This window comes from Dipodomys spectabilis, unplaced genomic scaffold (assembly GCF_019054845.1).
Source record: "Dipodomys spectabilis isolate Male_0828 unplaced genomic scaffold, ASM1905484v1 ptg000158l, whole genome shotgun sequence".
Lineage (NCBI taxonomy): Eukaryota > Metazoa > Chordata > Mammalia > Rodentia > Heteromyidae > Dipodomys > Dipodomys spectabilis.
Window position 1 is genome coordinate 7343027 of NW_024870835.1, and position 18151 is coordinate 7361177.

Sequence of the window (18151 nt, forward strand, 5' to 3'; positions counted from 1 at the left end):
GTTTGTGTGTGTGTGTGTGTGTGTGTGTGTGTGTGTGTGTGTGTGTAGACAGGTGCTGGTGGCTCACACTTTTAATCCCAGCCACTTAAGTGGCTGAGATCTGAGGACTGCAGTTGGAAACCAGCCCAGGCAGAAAAGTCCATGAGACTCTTATCTCCAATAAACTACTCAAAAGAAGCTGGAAGTGCTGCTGTGGCTCAAGTGGTAGTATGCTAGCCTTGAACATAAAAAGGCTCAGGGACAGTGTCCAGGCCCTGAGTTCAAGCCCCAAGACCAACAACAAAAAGATATGAATAGGGCACCAGTGGCTCACATCTGTAATCCTAGCTACTCAGGAAGCTGAGATCTGAGGACTGTGATTTGAAGCCAGTCCAGGCCCTTGAGATTCTTTTTTTTTTTTTTAGGTCATTTGTGGGGCCTGAACTCTGGGCCTGGGCGCTGTCCCTCAACTCTTCAGCTCTAGGCAAGTGCACTACCACTTGAGCCACGTGCCACTTCCTCTTTTCTCCAATTAACTACCAAAAACAAAAACAAAAGCCTGAAGTGGAACTATGGCTCAAGTGGAAGAGTTCTAACCTTGAGCAAAACAGCTCAGGGACAGCACCTAATCCTTGAGTTTAAGCCCAAAGACTGGCACAAAAAAAAAAATCATTTCAGGGTGGTTGTTTCTTACTTAGTCACGTCTTTTTCCCTGACCCTGAAATATAATTGACTAGCCTATGGTCTCAATGGTACAAGTCTTTAGGAAGATAAAAATATTTGTGATTAAAGTAAAAAAAAAAGGTAAGAATTTTAAATTAATGATGTTAATAATCCTTCATGGATTATATGATGTTAACTATTATTATTATATACAAAATCTATATCAACTAAAGTCTATCAACTAAATGATCTTTAAATATTTTAAAGAAAATGCATCTAGGGTTCTTTTGTTTAAAGCTTAGCTAGAAAAATTATGACTACTTATTCAAAATGAGGAAAATAAACTACTTCATAGAGCATTCTCACTTTGTACTCTCAGAGCTGCCAAACACCTTTACTAATAACAAGAGTTAGGCAAAATAACAAAATTTAAAGAAGGTAAACAATCATAAAACTTGACACTTTCATAATTTTAACAATGACTTACATCTTTGCAAAGTCTTCCATTTGAAATTTGAAAAACACATTCTTCTTTCCTTTTAACTTCTTCCCTAGCTACAGCCTAAGTGTAATTAAGTTTTACAACTGAAAACAAAGAACATTAAAACTGAAACATGAGTAAGAAAAAGCCAAAGCAGTGGCAGAAAAGTGAGGAATGATACAGGGAACTAGAAAGAAAGTCTGAAAACTCCACTAAGTAGATGACAGAAAACTAAGATGGAGAATAAAAAAAGAAAGAATAATAAAAATAGATGACAGAAACTGAATAAAAGCTATGTCAGAGTTAGTTGAAATGTTTATCTGGAAGAGTTACCATGAATAAGTCTTTGTTCTTCCCTCCCCCCCTCCCCCCCCCCAAGTCAGTCTCTCTCAGCCATGTCTACAATATTTCAAGGACAGAATTACAAAACTGAAAATTCAGAGTATAAGACTATTATAATGAGTTTCTATAAATTGTCATTCACTGCCATATCAAAATTGAACCCACTGTTGGGGTATAGGTATTCTTCTAATTGAATTCAATATAGATTCTCTACAAAACCAACTACTATACTTTGCAAACAGTAAAGGCTTAAATATATGTATTAAATTAAATTTATAATCACAATTTAGATTTTAGACAGATAAATCAAGAGAGGCCATGCATTGATTCCTCATACCTGTAATTCTAGCTACTTGGGAGGCTAGCATTTGAAGGTCGAATTGTGAAGCCAATTCTTACCTCAAATTAACTAACAGAAAGCTCAAATTAGCTCAAAGGTAAAGTGCCAGCCTTGAACAAAACAGACAAGTGAAGGCATAAGGCCCTTTATTCTGGTACTGAAATAAGAAAAGAAACAGAGAAAGTGAGAAAGAAGGAAGACAGGAAGGAGAGATTGAGAGAGAGAGAGATTGAGGAGAGAGAGAGATTGAGGAGAGAGAGAGAGAGAGGCCGGAAATCCATGGCTCACGCCTTCTAATCCTAGCTACTCAGGAGGCTGAGATCTGAGGATCATGGTTCAAAGCCAGCCCAGGCAGGAAAGTCTGTGAGACTCTTATCTCCAATAAACTACCAGAAAACTGGAAGGAGCATTGTGTTCAAAGTGGTGGAGTGCCAGCCTCAAACTGAAGAGCGAAGGGACACCATCCAGGCCCAGAGTTAAAAGCCCATGACCGACAAAAAAGAAGGAAAAAGAGAGAGGAGAAAAAAAAGAGAAGAGAGAATGAATGAGAGAAAAAGAGAAAGAAGACAGAGAGAAAGAAAAATAAAAGAATGAGAAAAAGAGAGAAAAGAAACTAACTTTATTAAAAATTACTTTATCAAATGACCTTATAAACATAAGTCATTTTAAATCTCCCATAAATAAATACATCTAGTGTATTGCATATTCAATCAAAAATTATAATGTAATAGATACCGAGCTTTTCCTAGGAAAAAAAGTACATAAGGAAAATAATGGGAATTCTTTTTTTGCCTCGTCTATTCATTCTCATTCTCATTCTCCCTCTCTGCTCCTCTCCCTTCCCATCTCTCTCTAGGATCTCTCTATATAACCTAAGCTGGCTGAAAATTATGTAGTCCAGGGCTTGCCTCAAGTTACTGACCCTCCTATCTTAATTTCTCAAGTGGTAAGATTACAGGCATGCACATCCAGTTTATTGTCATAATTTTGTTTTTGTTGTTGTTCTTGTTTCACAGTACTGGGAGTTTGAACTTGGGGCTAAGCAGATATTTATCATTTGAGACACACCTCTAGTCTTTTTCTTTTGTGGTTTTTAGTTACTTTTTCAATAGGGCCTCGTGTTTTTGTCCCAGGCTGGCCTCAATTATGATCCTCCTACTGTCTTCCATGTAGCTTACATTATGGACATAAACCCTGATGCATCTTCCTAGTTGAGAAGGGGATCTCACTAACTTTTTGCCTGAGCTAGCCTTGAACCTTGATACTCCAGATCTCTAGTTCCCATATAATTGATATATGAACTAACTCATTGGGACCTATTTAGTCATTCTTAACCTCAAACTTACTAGAAAGAAAAAAATTTTAAATGTCATTCCATAAAAATAATGCCTTTCAAAAAATTTATTGTTATTCATCAAACTGTTTTACTGTTTATTAACAATTTATAAATTATTGAAATTTATAAATTACTGAATTGTTATTCATTAGCAGCTAATACAGTCCTATACCCCCATTCCCATCTTCAAGTTATCTATGGGTTATAATCCATTTGGGTTTTTAAACAGATTATGTAAACATCAAATACATCACCTTAAAGAAGCATATCATTAAATTGTGATTTATATAGTAATGGGAAAGAACTAGCTTACTTTGAGACAATGGAATGGATTTGTTGAAGAGGAAACTAGTCTGACTGGTACCAGCTACAGATGCCAATAATATTTTTGAGAGGTTGATGGCTTCTTTCAGATGCTTTCTTTTCCTATATTTCTCAATAGGTGACAGGATTAGATATCCCTAAGATATCTCTAACATTCTGATCATCTAAAGCATAAATATTCTTATTTGATGTACAATTCATTTCCTCATGTAATTTGTGATATTTAATTTCCCTGAAAGTCTTGTGTGTATTCTCTGAAACATAGTCACATCCCTATAAGAAGTAGGCCATTGTAAAGACAATTTTCTCAGCTAAACAGTACTGGATCATAAAGGTAGTATATGTGGTACAGTATGGGGTTCTAGTTGCTTTAGTAGCTTTTTTTTAATCCACTGTCAAGAATAGATATCACAGTCCCCATATAGCTGATAAAAGACAGGGTGTTCTAGTCCCTATTTCACAGTATTATAGCTGTTCCTGACTTTCAGCTTCTTACAAAACATTTTCTTCAGTCCAAGAGACTGTTTCCCTTCTTTTTTAAACAAACTAGATTGCAGCCAGGTCTGCATACTCCAAGAAGTTATTTAAACGTTCACTCTCATTTGGTTTAGAATATTCTCTTTATTTCTAGTACTGCATGTAATGTTTTGCTTTCTTTAAGCCTGCCTGCATACCCCAACATTTGTTGTTTATTTTATTTGCTTTCACTTGCTATGATTTGAATGTATCTTTCACATGTTGGAAATTCAATCTCAAAATCAACAGGGATGAAAGCTGGAACTCTTTAGACGTGATTAGTTTGTAAAGGCTCTGCTTTTGTGAATGGATTAATTCCATCCGTGTGAGAGTTGGTTAGTTACTGTGGAAGTAGACTCCTCATAAGTTCTGTTCCTTCTATTATGTGCAGGTGTTTCCTTGCCCTTTGTCTCTGCCATAAGAGGATGCAGCAAGAAGGCTTCACCAGCACCATGATATTTAGACTTCCTGACCTTCAGAACTGTAAGAAATAAAATCCTGTGGTTTATGAATTGCAGTCTGTGGTATTCTGCTACAGTAGAGGGGGGGACAGGGGAAAAGACCAAGATACTACTCCATGTGGAAGGAGTTCTTTTGTGTTAGTAAAACCTTGTAATGAAAAAATGGCAATGACAGTAGATAAATTAGAAAACTATCCCAGTCAAGAGTTAAGATTATGGATTTAAGCTGGTAGTACACACTTATAGTTCCAAATATAAGGAGTTACACAGAGGAAGATCATGAGTTCAAAACAACCTTGATCTATATAATGAGAAAGAGGGGGAAGGGAAGGGAGGAGACAGGAAAGGGGGAGGAAAGAGAAGGGGAAGAAAGGAGAGAGGAGGAGAGGAGAGGGGAGGGGAGAGAGACAGTATAAGAGAATACCTAAAGTTTCTATTTCTGTTCCACACTGTTTTATAGTGCAATAAGGTAGGGGAAATGAATTAAATGTATAAGGTTTGGAAAAGAAAACCCAAATTGTAACTATAGATCAAAAAATGTTGTCTATACAGAAAATTCTATCAAGAATGACAATAGAGTTTAGTAATGTGACTCTTTGTGAGATTAATATATCTACCTTCGCATATATAAGTTACTTGGTTGATCTTACTCTGTGGGGGTACCTGAAGGAACAAAACTAGGCAAGCTATGGTATAAAGAAAATTGTAAATTAGCTACTTCTTAGAACAAGTGGACATTACTGGCTTGTGATTATCTCTTTCACATTATTAGGCAATTCCTTAGTGAAAAATTCTATGCTCAAGTTCCTATTAGTGGAGCCCAAAGTTTTGTCTTCCACCCCCAAAACTAATATTGGTATTTGTCTATAGTCCTATTTAGGGTGCTAAGTTTGATTTCTACACTCTAGTTTATAGGTATTGTTACTTATATTTTTATATTTGAATAATTTACTTCTTAATTAATGCATTACTGTTACCACAGGAAATGTCTTATAAAATCTAGACATCTTCTAAAGGAGGCCATTCTAAATATCTAGTTCAGTCTGCTTTTCAAAAACTGTTACATTTTTTTAAATGTCTGAAAGTAAAATCCAAAACATGTAATGGTTTTCTTATAATAACTAATAGGTAATTTCTTTTATATATATATATATATTCCATGTCTTATATTCTTGATCTCATTTCACTTTATAAAGAAGAAACAATATGCTGTATTTCTAAAGTTACACGCAGAATAGGTTTTTAAAAACTGAAAAATATTTTTAAATATTTAAATCTTAACAAAACCACAAAAGAATATCAAGCATACAACTATTTTTCAAATGCTATCTTAATTCAACTTCCTAAAAATCCTGTAATTTAAATATCATTATCTCCGTTTTTGCAGAAGAAAAGACTAAGGCTCAGAAAGGTTAAGTAATTAGCTCAAGTGACAGAGCTGGGATTTGAATCAGAGAATACTGTTCCAAGAACAGTGCTTTTTCCATTGAACCATGCTGCCTCCCACCAGAGAGCATTTTCACTTACCACCTGCTAGTTCTAATTAAGAGAGAGTAATTAAACAATTCTCCACTACTGACAACAATATTAAAACTTCTAGCACTTTAAAGAAATGTTAATATAAACAACTCTTTATCTCCTGGAAGATACAATATCTAAACATAAACTACAAACTGTTCTAGAAAAAAAGATACCAATACAACAGGTGCTTTTTCAAACCATAGTTAATTGTACTATATTTAATAAGGCATCAAGCATTAAAATGTTGTTTAATGACCAATATACTTCTAAGAATATTCAACTTCCCTTTGTACAACTACTTAATCACTTTTTTAAAAAAGAATGTTTATTTCAATTAGACTAATAACAATACAAACTAAAATAACAAAGGTATGTACAACAAATTGGCAAAAAATTAAAATAACAGGTAAAGTAAAAATGCAATTTTATACACCCCTTTAAGGAGATAATGTAATTGATTAGAAACGTATTGTAAACAATTAAAATATAAATTTTAAACTGTTTGGGGCTTTTAATCTAATAATTCTTTATCAAAGAGTTGATCATGACAAAATAATCATAGCTGTACAAAGTTCTACTATAGAAGTGTGCATCTTAAGCTAAGAGCAAATAAGGGAAGAAATCTGAAATTGATCTATATCTATATAATAGAGTCATAAATTAATGCATATTTTAGAGGTTTTCAGATTCTGAGGGGATGGGAAAAATGTTGTGTTTAGCCAGTAGAAATAAATTCTGGTAATTGTACTGTATATTTCCAAAGTGCTAAGAGATTATATATAGATACTGTCACCACAAAGCAATGGTAAGTACATGAGGTGATAGAGATATCAGTTGGCCTGACTTAATAATTCCACATATATACATATATCAAAATATTATGCTATACCCCATAAATGTATAGAACTTTTATCAATTAAAAAGAAAAAGGGAGAATATTATACACATTAAGAAATTTAAAGATAACATTAATTCACATAGAAATAAATTCTTGGCATTCTAAAATAACAATATATATGACAATATCATTATGTTTTCATAAATTTATACTGGGTTATATTCCTGTTTGGGAGGTGAAATTTGATCATTAATTTTTTTATTCATGCACATTATTTGTAGAAAAGAGGTCCCACTGTGGTATTTCACAAATGTATATATTGCACATTGATCAGATTCATTCCCTCTATTGCTTTCTCTCTGAAAATACAAAATCTAGAATAATATACATCATTTTAACAGTATACATATCTGGTAATATAACGAGATTATTTTATTTTTTTATTTTTTCCAAACTGAATACTTATTATATATATATATATATATATATATATATATATTTATAAAAAGTAAAGAAAAAGAAAGATAAACATAAACTCTTATAGGTTGGTAAACATAAATATTCATAATCAACTTTTTGGGGGGAGGGTCTGGTCATGGGGCCTGAACTCTGGGCCTGGGCCCTGTTCCTCAGCTCTTCAGCTCAAGGCTAGCACTCTACCACTTGAGCCACAGCACCACTTCCAGCTTTTTCTTTTTTGCTTATGTGGTGCTGAGGAATCGAACCCAGGGCCTCATGCATGCAGGGCAAGCGCTCTACCACTGAGCTGCCTTCTCAGCCCCTTCATAATCTACTATTATGTGATACAAACAAGTTAAAAAACTATGTATTTTGTAAGAAAATTACATACACTAGGTTAAAATTTGAAACTACTGGCATAAATCACTTTCACTTAAAAGCAGCTATTTCAAATAGTTTAATTGCATGCTTCAATGTGAAATTTTTTACTGTAAATGTTCATAGTATTCTGTGAACATTATGGGCCAGGAGACCCTGAGCAAGCTAAGCAAATTCTCTTAATTTTCTCAAAAACCATGAAGGCCAGGCACTGGTAGCTCATGCCTGTAATCCTAGGTATTCAGAAGGCTGAGGTCTTAGGTTTGCAGTTCAAAGCCAGCCCAGGCAGGAAAGTCTTTGGGACTCTTATCTACAATTAACTACCCAAAAAACTGTAAGTAAAGCTTTGGCTCAGGCCAAGAGTTCAAGTCCAGGACCAACACACACATACACACACACACACACACACACACACACACACACACACACACACACAGGAAATAATAACAATACTGACACTACCTACCATTACCATATAGAACAATTTAAGAATGGAATAAGATAATGCACACAGAGAAAGGGGGAAGTGGCTGGCACATGACTCAAGGACTCAAGTCAGTCTATATAATGTGGTGGTAGGAAGGTAGATAGGAAATCCAACCTCCTAGATCTATCATTTATGGCTGTGCAAGTTATATAACTTCTCCATATCTCACTTTTTTCATCTAAAATGAGATTTAAAACTCTACAGGCTTTTGGAGATTATGGGATAATTGTTTATGAGATATTTAGCATAATGTGGTGACCAATACATTCTCAATAAGTTTTTGCTACTTTATTATTAGCATTATTAGTATTGAGATGCTAGAGTAAATATACAATAATTGCTTTATCATTATATACCAACAATGGGTTGTTATATTAAATGAGGCTGCATTATAGAGGCTGTATTATACTTCTTTATTTTCTTGGATTTAGTTCAATTCCAGTGCATATAACTTCACTAGTGAAAAATCCTTAAACCTTAAAATCAAAAACAAGAATTCTATGCTTTATACCAACATTTCCAAAACAGTACTATAGCCATAATTATATTCATGAACTTCTCTAAACAATAAGTATCCTCTTTTCCCTTCTAAATACTATGACAAATACATGGCAAAGAGAACAACTCTTCCTAACCAAGCCTCCCTCATCTTAAAGCATGCACTTATATGAGAACTGGAAAAACCTAGATTCAACCCCTCCCATAATCCAAAAGATATGTGAAGTTTCCAAAGTCCAAAGAGCACAAAATAAAACTTGGAAAATAACTAGATTGAAAGAAAGGATTATGTTTTTAAGTAAGTTATTACTGGAAAATTTCTTTGTTTCTAACCAACATATAAAGCCCACTTTTACATTTTTAATACATGTGGTGTACACTTGTAATAGAGGATAAAGTCTTGTTCCATCCTCAGAAACTCTTACAGAATAAAATTTTTCACCTTGGGATCTGTTCTCTATTCAAGAGATATGCATTATTTCCCATAAGACTCACAAAAAGGAAGGAAATAAGCATTATGTAAGGAATGTTCTCCTACCTTAACAGCTTCTCCAAGAGTTTGGTTTTTGTCAGCCTCCTCACTGGAGTGCAACTCAAGTCTATAATTCAACTCCTGTAGTTGCTGTGCCTGCTCATTCAACAGCACTTGTGCCTGCTGTTCCCGAAGCAATGCATTATTGAGTTCTTCACATGCACTTTCAAACTTCTCATGGGTGATCAATTTCTTGAAGAGAAAGGAAAAAAATCAATTGTAAGCTAACTGCATTGCTACATCATTTAATCTTCAGAACTAAAATTGCTAAAGAATATAACATTTCTAAGACAAAAAATATAAACAGGTATAATATATATATGTGTGTGCATGTGTGTGTAATGAAAGTGATCAGAAGACACACAACAAGCTGTGTCCCTTCCCAACATTTGTTAGATCTTATAAATAGTCATCATTTTACTCCCTCTTACTACCTGCTTTACCTCATACTCTCCTATTAAAACTAGACTCTATTTTCAGAACATTAACTCTCTAAGCCTCCTCTCAGCACTCAAACTCTACTCTTCTTCATAACATTCCTCTATTTCTAGGGTCTTGTAAACAGATATATTTGTATCTTTTATTTATTCCATTTTCCCCACAAATACCTAGGTTTGAACTGGGGTCTCCCACTTGCTCAGCCTAGAAGCAGAGCTCAAGTGGTATAGCAATAGCTGTACTAACCCATTTTCAAATAGAATATGTAAATAATGTGCATTTTATTGTGCTTCAAACATTTACATGTTTTGGTCATTAAGGTTAGACAAATTGAACATATCTTTGGAAAAGAAACTTGATTTCATACTAAATAATGTATTGCTCAAATTTTCAATATAGGGAGAGCAAAAAAGAAATACCTCTACCCAACCATCTGGCTCTTCAATTGCAAACATTTCAGAAGAGAAATTTGGAGTGGGGGTGGGGATTGGGGAGGAAGGAGTCCATCCTATGTGAAGGACTTTGAATTATTTTTAAAATCAAATAATAAATTTTAAAAAAACAGGTATCACCACGGCCATAGTTGTCTAAGTTTTATATACTTACAGAGTGCTTGAATTCATTTAATTGCATTTGGAGACCCTGAGCTTTGTCAAGCTCCTTTTTCATTTCATTCACATTTCGTTTGAATTCTGTAACCTCTAAGCGCAGTGAGCGGCGCTCCACTTCTGCTGCATGCAGTCTTTGTGTAAATCCAAATATTTGCTTTTGTAATGATGCTGTGCTTTTCTGTTGTTAAACAAGAGCAATTTTCAAGCAGTAACTGCAGATTTACTAAAAAATCAATAGCAATGACCATTCAACTAAATTAAATGTAACTTAGATTGCACAAAAAAACAAAGAGTTATTACTAAAATATACAGACAAAAGCTTTTTTATGTGACCAATATATGAAATATGAAATTAACACCTAAAAGATATCATCTAGTTAGATGATATCTAGAAAATAGAACTGACAATTTTAGGTCTTGTATAATTCTGCCACTGTGCACTTCTAGGAAACAATATACTTAGAACTAATGCCAATATTTATTCAGAATTGCTATTATTGTAATAGAATTTAACATGAGGACCAAGCATGGTGGTTTTTGCCTATAATCTCAGCTACACAAGAGACAGAGGTTAGAAGATCATGGTTGGAGGCTAACCCTAGCAATAATGAAGTATTATCTCATTAGCTGGGCATGCTCCCAAAATTCCAGCTAAGAGGACTATAATCTGATGCTGGCCCTGGACAATATCCTATCCAAAAGAGAGCTTAAATTAACAAAGATAGAATCTAAGCACTGTGGAGTCTGAGATTTGAGGGTTATGGTTCAAAGCCAGCCTGTGCAAGAAAGTTCATGAGACTTTTATCTACAATTTATCACCAAAAAAGCCAGAAGTGGAGCTGTGGCTCAAGTGGTAGAGCCTTGAGCAAAAGAAGCTCAGTACTAGCACAAAAAAAGATGGAGGCATAGCTCAAGTGAGGCATCTGCCTAACAAGGATCTGAGTCCGAACTCCTGGAAAGAAGAAAGAAGAGAGGAGAGGAGAGAGAAGAGGAGATGAAAGGGGGGGAGGGGAGGGAGAGGGAGAGGGAGGGAAAGGGAGAGAGAGAGAGAGAAAGAAAGAGAGAGAGAGGAGGGAAGGAAGGAAGGAAGGAAGGAAGGAGATGGAGGAGGGAGGAAGAGAGAAAGAAAGAGAAAGGAAGAATATCAAAGAAAATCTAAATACCTTCATGTACAACTAGTTTAAACTCTAAATCCAATACAAAATTAAATCTAAAAATCCTAAAATCATTATTAAATGAAAGTTGTACATACCATAATGGGCACGTGGCCACGCAAACCATACTTCAGGGCAAGGGTATTTACTTTATGAAGTCCACGGGCCAGCCTTTGAACAAGGGAATCTTTTTCTACGTATGTAATACCTCTGTTACTACACAGAGGAATACTTTCCATTGCTAGACTGATTTTATCCATGAGTTTTGCAAAAGAATTCTTGGCTGCACCTATGAGTATATGTCCACAAATTCTGGAATTTGGATCTTCAAAAAGAAAGAACACCAAAATAAGAATTTTCTATGTTGACTAAACAATACTGCTGATAACAATATGAAAATTTTTTTCAATTATGTAGTTTCTATTCATCTATATTCATTTAAAAAGTTATCTCTCACATTAATTTTACCATTAAGAGAACAAGATAATTCATCTACAAAACAATATAATAAATTCTTCATGAATTGATTAGGCACTTCACATGAAGTGCCTATTATGAAACTAAATAATCCTATCTCTTTGTTCTAAAACTTTATTTACAACTTTATTTGCAACTTCTATTAACTTGGTACCTTAATGCTATACTATTTATATTCTCAGACAAGGAAACATAATTTGTCTTATTCCAAAGCAATTAAAATTTAACAACTACAATTATTTATTTCCCCACAGGATTTTGTAATCATCCCTTTCATGTAACAGATTTGAGGTCCCAGTATATCCAACATGACCTGCTTACTGCTACATTCCATCAGGTCTGTAATTAATATTTATGCTTCATATGGATAAATAAAATTGTCAAGTGTTTTTCCTACTAATTGGTATTCCAGATAATGGTTAATAGGTTTATTTGTGACTTTATAAAAGTTATGTAATTTAGTTTTCCCACTGCTATACATGTTTTAGTATGCCATTACTTGTCTTATGATATTATCCATGTGAAACAACAAGCATGGAGACTATTTGGATTTAGTACTATGCTAGTTCATATTTTAACAGCTTTGACTGTTTTATCATAGCTTCATATCATAGATTCAAAAAAGAAACTTCAGTTTTACAAAGTAAAACTATCCTTTTTGTATTTTTCTAAGGTTCTATAAGGTACAACCCTAAAGAACAACAACACTAACTGAGAAGGTGATCAACCACTGGTTTTCTATTGTATAACGAATTTCCTTACAATGACTCTGCATTCTAAAATTTGAGTTTTATTCCTAAATTCCTTTTTTCTTCAAATTTCCTTTATTCCTCAATGTATAAAAGGAAAGGTTAATTTTACAATTTATGTAGCAGTCAAAATTTGAAAACCACATTGCTTTAGAGATATATATATATAATTTGTTATATATAATGACTTCTATGTAAAATTTATTTCTATCCGTTACTAATGCTTTGAATTATAAGAATATATAAGCCTGCAAGCAGTGGCTCATGCCTATAAGCCTAGCTACTCAAGAGGCTCAGATCTGAGGATCTCTATTTAAAGCTAGCCTAGGCAGGAAAGTCCATCAGCCTCTTATTTCCAATTAGTCACCAAAAAGCCAGAAGTGGAGCTGTACTTCAAATGTTAGAACACTAGACTTGAGCAACAAAACTCAAGGACAGTGCCCAGACCCACATGTGTATAAACACACACACACATACATACACACACATACACAGAGAGAGAGAGAGAGAGAGATAAAATGAATGTACAATAAGTTTAATTCTATATCCATTTGTTATACAAACATATTCTCTGATAATTACACAGACAACAGAAACAGAATGTTTAATTAAAATATAAGTTCTTAAAAATCAGATTTCATGAATAGAATTTAGAAGCCTAATTATATAACAACCAACATATAATGAAGAACAATCAAATTAATTACTACAATATAAATAATTTACTTTTCAATGAATTTGTGGTAAAATTTATTATATGTATAACATTGAAAAATCATTTGAGTATACATGTATATCTGTTTCTCTCAAGTTTTGTGTCTTTTCATCTTAAACTCTTTTATCTTAAATATGCACATTTATAAGTACTTTATATCTTTTTGTATTAAATTTCTATTTATTTTCGTAATTGCTACAATACTGAACTCAAAAATGGACTTAATACTGAGAAATTAATATTAATTTCTTTTAAATAAACAACATAAAGGCTTGTTTTAGAAAAATAATATTTATGAAATATAAAACAGTAAAAATTTCAAAAGTATAGAGGTATTAAAAGCAAAAATCTGACATTGAAAAATCATGACATTGAAAGCCATGAAATTTATCAAGACATATTGTATTGATAAATTGCTTTCTTAAATGGCAACTCCTTTGTACAACTACTTCACAGTAACAAAAAGTAAAGAAAAAAAAAACAAGAAAAATAACAGACAACCAAAAGGAATTTTTTAAAAACCAACTAAAACTTAAAAGTAAAAAAATTAAAAACTACAATTAAATTTTCATGAAGTTTTTTTCTTTTACTAAATTGCAGGAATGTGTTTGTAGGGACACTGATTACTAAAAAAAAAAAGTCACCTTTTAAATGATCATATAATCCCAGGAAACATTCTTTCAAATTTGTAATAAGTGTGTAAAGACAGGCACTCTAAGTTCCTGTATGCTGCCTCTCAATGAATTATAGTAAGAGTACTAAATAACTTCTCCTTTAGGAGGGAGTATTTTTATTGCTTTAACTTTTTATTACTATCTTTAAATAGTTGTACAAAGGAGTTTCCATTTAGCAAAGCAGTTTATGACTATAATACATCTAGATCAATGTCACCCCTTTTATCATTCACCCAGTTACCTCCATCCTGCCCTTCCCTAACTCTTCTTAATTTTGTAGGATATATACTGGTTTCTTTTCTGCATTGTACCCCTCTTTCCTCTTTATTCATCTTCCTCTTTACCACTATCCCTAGCCCACCTTTTTGAGTACCCACTTCCAGGTGTTTTATTTTGCTGAACATTGATATTGGCTTTCTTTTTGAGTACCCACTTCCAGGTGTTTTATTTTGCTGAACATTGATATTGGCTTTCTAAGGAATTACCCTGTTGGAAATCACCCTTGAATCTACATTTCATCTGATACATTTGTATGCTCTTGCATACCACGCAATGTATTTATTTACGAGTTTGTAAGCTAAATCTAGCTTCCATATATAAGAGGAAACATGGATCTTTTGTCTATCTGGGTCTGACTTATTTCACTTAGCATAGTTTTTTCCAAGTATTTTCATTTCCTTACAAATGGTATAGTATCATCCTTTCTAATGGATGAGTAAAATTCTGTTGCATATATACATCACCTTTTCTTGATACATTGAGGACAATTGGGCTGATTCCATACCATAGTTCTGGTGAACAGTGCTGCAATAAACATGGTTGTGCTGGTGGCATTACTGTATCCTGGTTTGTAATCTTTTGGGTAAATACTCAGGAATGGAATTGCCATATCATTGGATAGTTCTATGTTTAACTTTTTGAGGAACCTTCCACACTGCTTTTCACCCTGGTTGAACAAGTTCACAGTTCTATCCCATTTGGCCATATTCTCACCAGCATCTATTATTGCTTTTTTTTCTAGATAATGGCCATTCTAACTAAACCAGCACTACAGAAGGTGCTCAGATATCCTACACACAGAAAAACAACATGCACTCCAAAGTGGTTGAACAACTTTACACTCCCACCAACAATGCAGTAGGGATCCCTTTTGGCCACATCCCTTCCAACATCTGTTATTATTATAGTTCTTGATTATAGCCATTCTAACTAGGGTGAGGTAGAATCTCAATGTTGTTTTAATTTGCATTTCTTTTATGGCTAGAGAAGTGGAGCATTTCTTCATGTGTCTATTGGCCATTCTTATTTGCTCTTCAGAGAAGTCTCTCTTAAGTTTTAGCCCACTTATTAATGAGGCAGTTGACTCTGAGGATTTGTTGTTGGGGGATTTTAATTTTGTGAGTTCTACGTATATTTTAGATATAAGGCCCTTGTCCATTATATGGCTAGTGAAGATCTTCTCCCAATCCGTGGGCTTTCTATTGATCTTGCTAGCTATGTCCTTTGCCATGCAGAAGCTCTGCAGTTTCATGCAATCCCATTTGTCCAACCTTTCTTTGATTTGTTGTGTTTCCGGGTCTTTATTAAGAAAATTTCATCCTGTGCCAAGGAGCCCTAGAGCTTCTCCTATTCCTGTAATGTTTTCAGGGTGTCTGCTTTGACTTCAAGGTTTTTGATCCATTTGGAGTTGATTCTGGTGCAGGGTGGCATATAAGGATCAAGCTTGTTTAACCACTTTGGAAAGCAATATGGACGTTTCTCAAAAGACTACACATAGAGCTTCCCTATGACCCAGAAATCCCACTTTGGGGCATTTACCCAAACGATCACAAACAAGCCCATACTAAAGCTACCAGCACAACTATGTTTAATGCACCATTATTCAATTAGCTAAGATGCCCAGATGCCCCTCAGTAAATGAATGGATCAACAAAATGTGGTTTATATATACAATGGAATTCTATGTCTCCATCAGAAAGAATGACACCACCCCATTTGTTAGGAAATGGAAAGACTTGGAAAAAACTATATTAAGTGAAGTAAGCCAGGCTCAAAGAACCATAGATCCCATGGTTTTCCTTATTTGCAATAACTAGTATACATCTAGGACAAGTAGAAAAGGTCAAAAGCTATGTACATATGACCATGCAAGATGACACTAAATGAAACAAACCCCAAGATAGGGACACAAGAGGTTTTATCTTTCTTGCTGTTGTTTTTAATGTTCTTATAAAGTACTATGTGACTTTTTTGTTTCTTTTTTATGTTCTTCCCCCATGTGTAACCCCTGTTGTCACTGAGTTTGATTCTGGTGCCCTGCATCTTGTATTGTATGTTTTTCTATATAACAAAATGTTGAAACAAGGATACAGGTTGACCCATTGTAACAAAGAGGTATACAAGACACTATGTTGAACTTGGGGGTAGGGGGCGGAGTTGGGGAGGTGGGGAGGGAACTGATGGTAGGGGAAAACAAAGGAAGGGGTAACAATGTTGGGTAGGAAATGTACTCATTACCTTACCCATTTCACTGTACCCCCTCTGTACAGTATCTTTACAATAATATATATAAACATGCACATGGAATAAGCAGAGAAAATAGACTTTATTGATGAACAGATAAATATAATAAGAACAGAAAAGATACAACCCCTAAAAGGGTGATGGGGGGGGCGTAACATGACAGGAGCTATCACATACTTCTCAGTTCTAACACTTAATATCAATGGGTTCAATTCTCCTGCAACAATGAGATGTACAGTCATTATGTCGAAAATGAACTTTACAACTTTGGTGCGGGGGGGGGGGGGGGGTTGGGGGGGGCGGGGGGGAGAATTGGGGGGTGGGGGGGGGGAGGATGATGGGATGGGAAGGGGAAACAAAGGAAGAGGCTACAATGCTTGATAAGAAATGTACTCATTATCTTGCCCATGTAATTGTAACCCCTCTGTACAGTATTTTCACAATAAAATAAATAAATAAATAAATAAATAAAGTATAAGGGAGCATGTCCCTAAAAAAAAAAAAAAAAAAAAAAAAAGACATGGCTTGTTGGATGAAAGGCAAGACCCATCCATCTTTGCCTACAAGAGACACATCTAACTGACAAAGCAAATATCTACTTAAGGTGAAAGGCTTTCAAGAAAATTTTCTTTCAAGAAAATTTGACACTGTAAAGATAGAAGTACTTTTATAACTTCTGAAATCATTTCAACTTGTTTCCACATTCCTAAAGATTGTTCTTTCAAAAAATAACAGAATTTTGTTTTTCGCAAATACTGCAAAGCAATATAAAAGAACATATAACCTTATTATAACGACTATGTACAGATTTGTCCTTTTACCTATCTCACTACGCTGCATCGGCGTCCATGTGTACAGAAGAAGAGTATTTGGGGGCTGGGAAGGTGGCTCAGTGGTAGAGCGCTTGCCTTGCATGCATGAGGCTCTGGGTTCAATTCCCCAGCACCACATAAGCAAAAAGAAAAAAAGCCAGAAGTGGCGCTGTGGCTCAAGTGGTAGAGCGCTAGCTTTGAGCTGAAGAGCTGAGGGATAGCACCCAGGCCCAGAGTTCAGGCCCCATGACCAGACTCAAAAAAAAAAAAAAAGACTATTTGCTGTGTATATGTTGGGCCTCTTGAATACTGATAAATAAAGATGAGTATAAACTAAATTTGAGATAGATGTAGATGTATTATATTAACTATTTTATTCAGTAACAAGTTATTATGCTAATAATACTATCATGGATGTCATACCTAGCATTTCAGTTAATAGTTAGTAAAATAAGATATGGAGGATTTTTTTCCATATACATTCAAAGACTGTATTTACCATCTGAATCCTCTCCAGGAATTCTTTTGGTAAGGATTCTGGTGAGCCCAGAATACATACTGTTTATCTGAGGAATATACTACCCAATTATAAATCTATACTATTATACAGTATGTCAACTTAAATAAGAAAATTACAGTTACTTCAGTCAGAAAAAATGCAATATAACATGCTCTCAGTTTCTACTGAAAATGAATATAAGCAATGATGACAAGAAAAACTGTAGATCTTCTATAAAGTTACATTTAAATTCTTTTTTAACTTTTGTGTTTTCCCCCTATGATTCATCCCCTGTTGTCACTGTATCTGATTTTGGTACCCTGTGTACTGTATATGCATTTGTC

General features: G+C 34.4%; 1 protein-coding gene across 1 annotated transcript in view; it reads right to left on the bottom strand.

Annotated features, from left to right (window-relative positions):
- Positions 1 to 18151, bottom strand: part of Ccdc171 (coiled-coil domain containing 171) — a 313064-nt gene that overhangs the window by 140778 nt on the left and 154135 nt on the right. Inside the window, exons 19-21 of the mRNA XM_042692902.1 lie at positions 11457 to 11683; positions 10200 to 10382; positions 9162 to 9347 (exon numbers count right to left, since the gene is read on the bottom strand). Coding sequence (XP_042548836.1) covers positions 9162 to 9347; positions 10200 to 10382; positions 11457 to 11683 — 596 coding nt within the window. The remainder of the gene's footprint in view (positions 1 to 9161; positions 9348 to 10199; positions 10383 to 11456; positions 11684 to 18151) is intronic.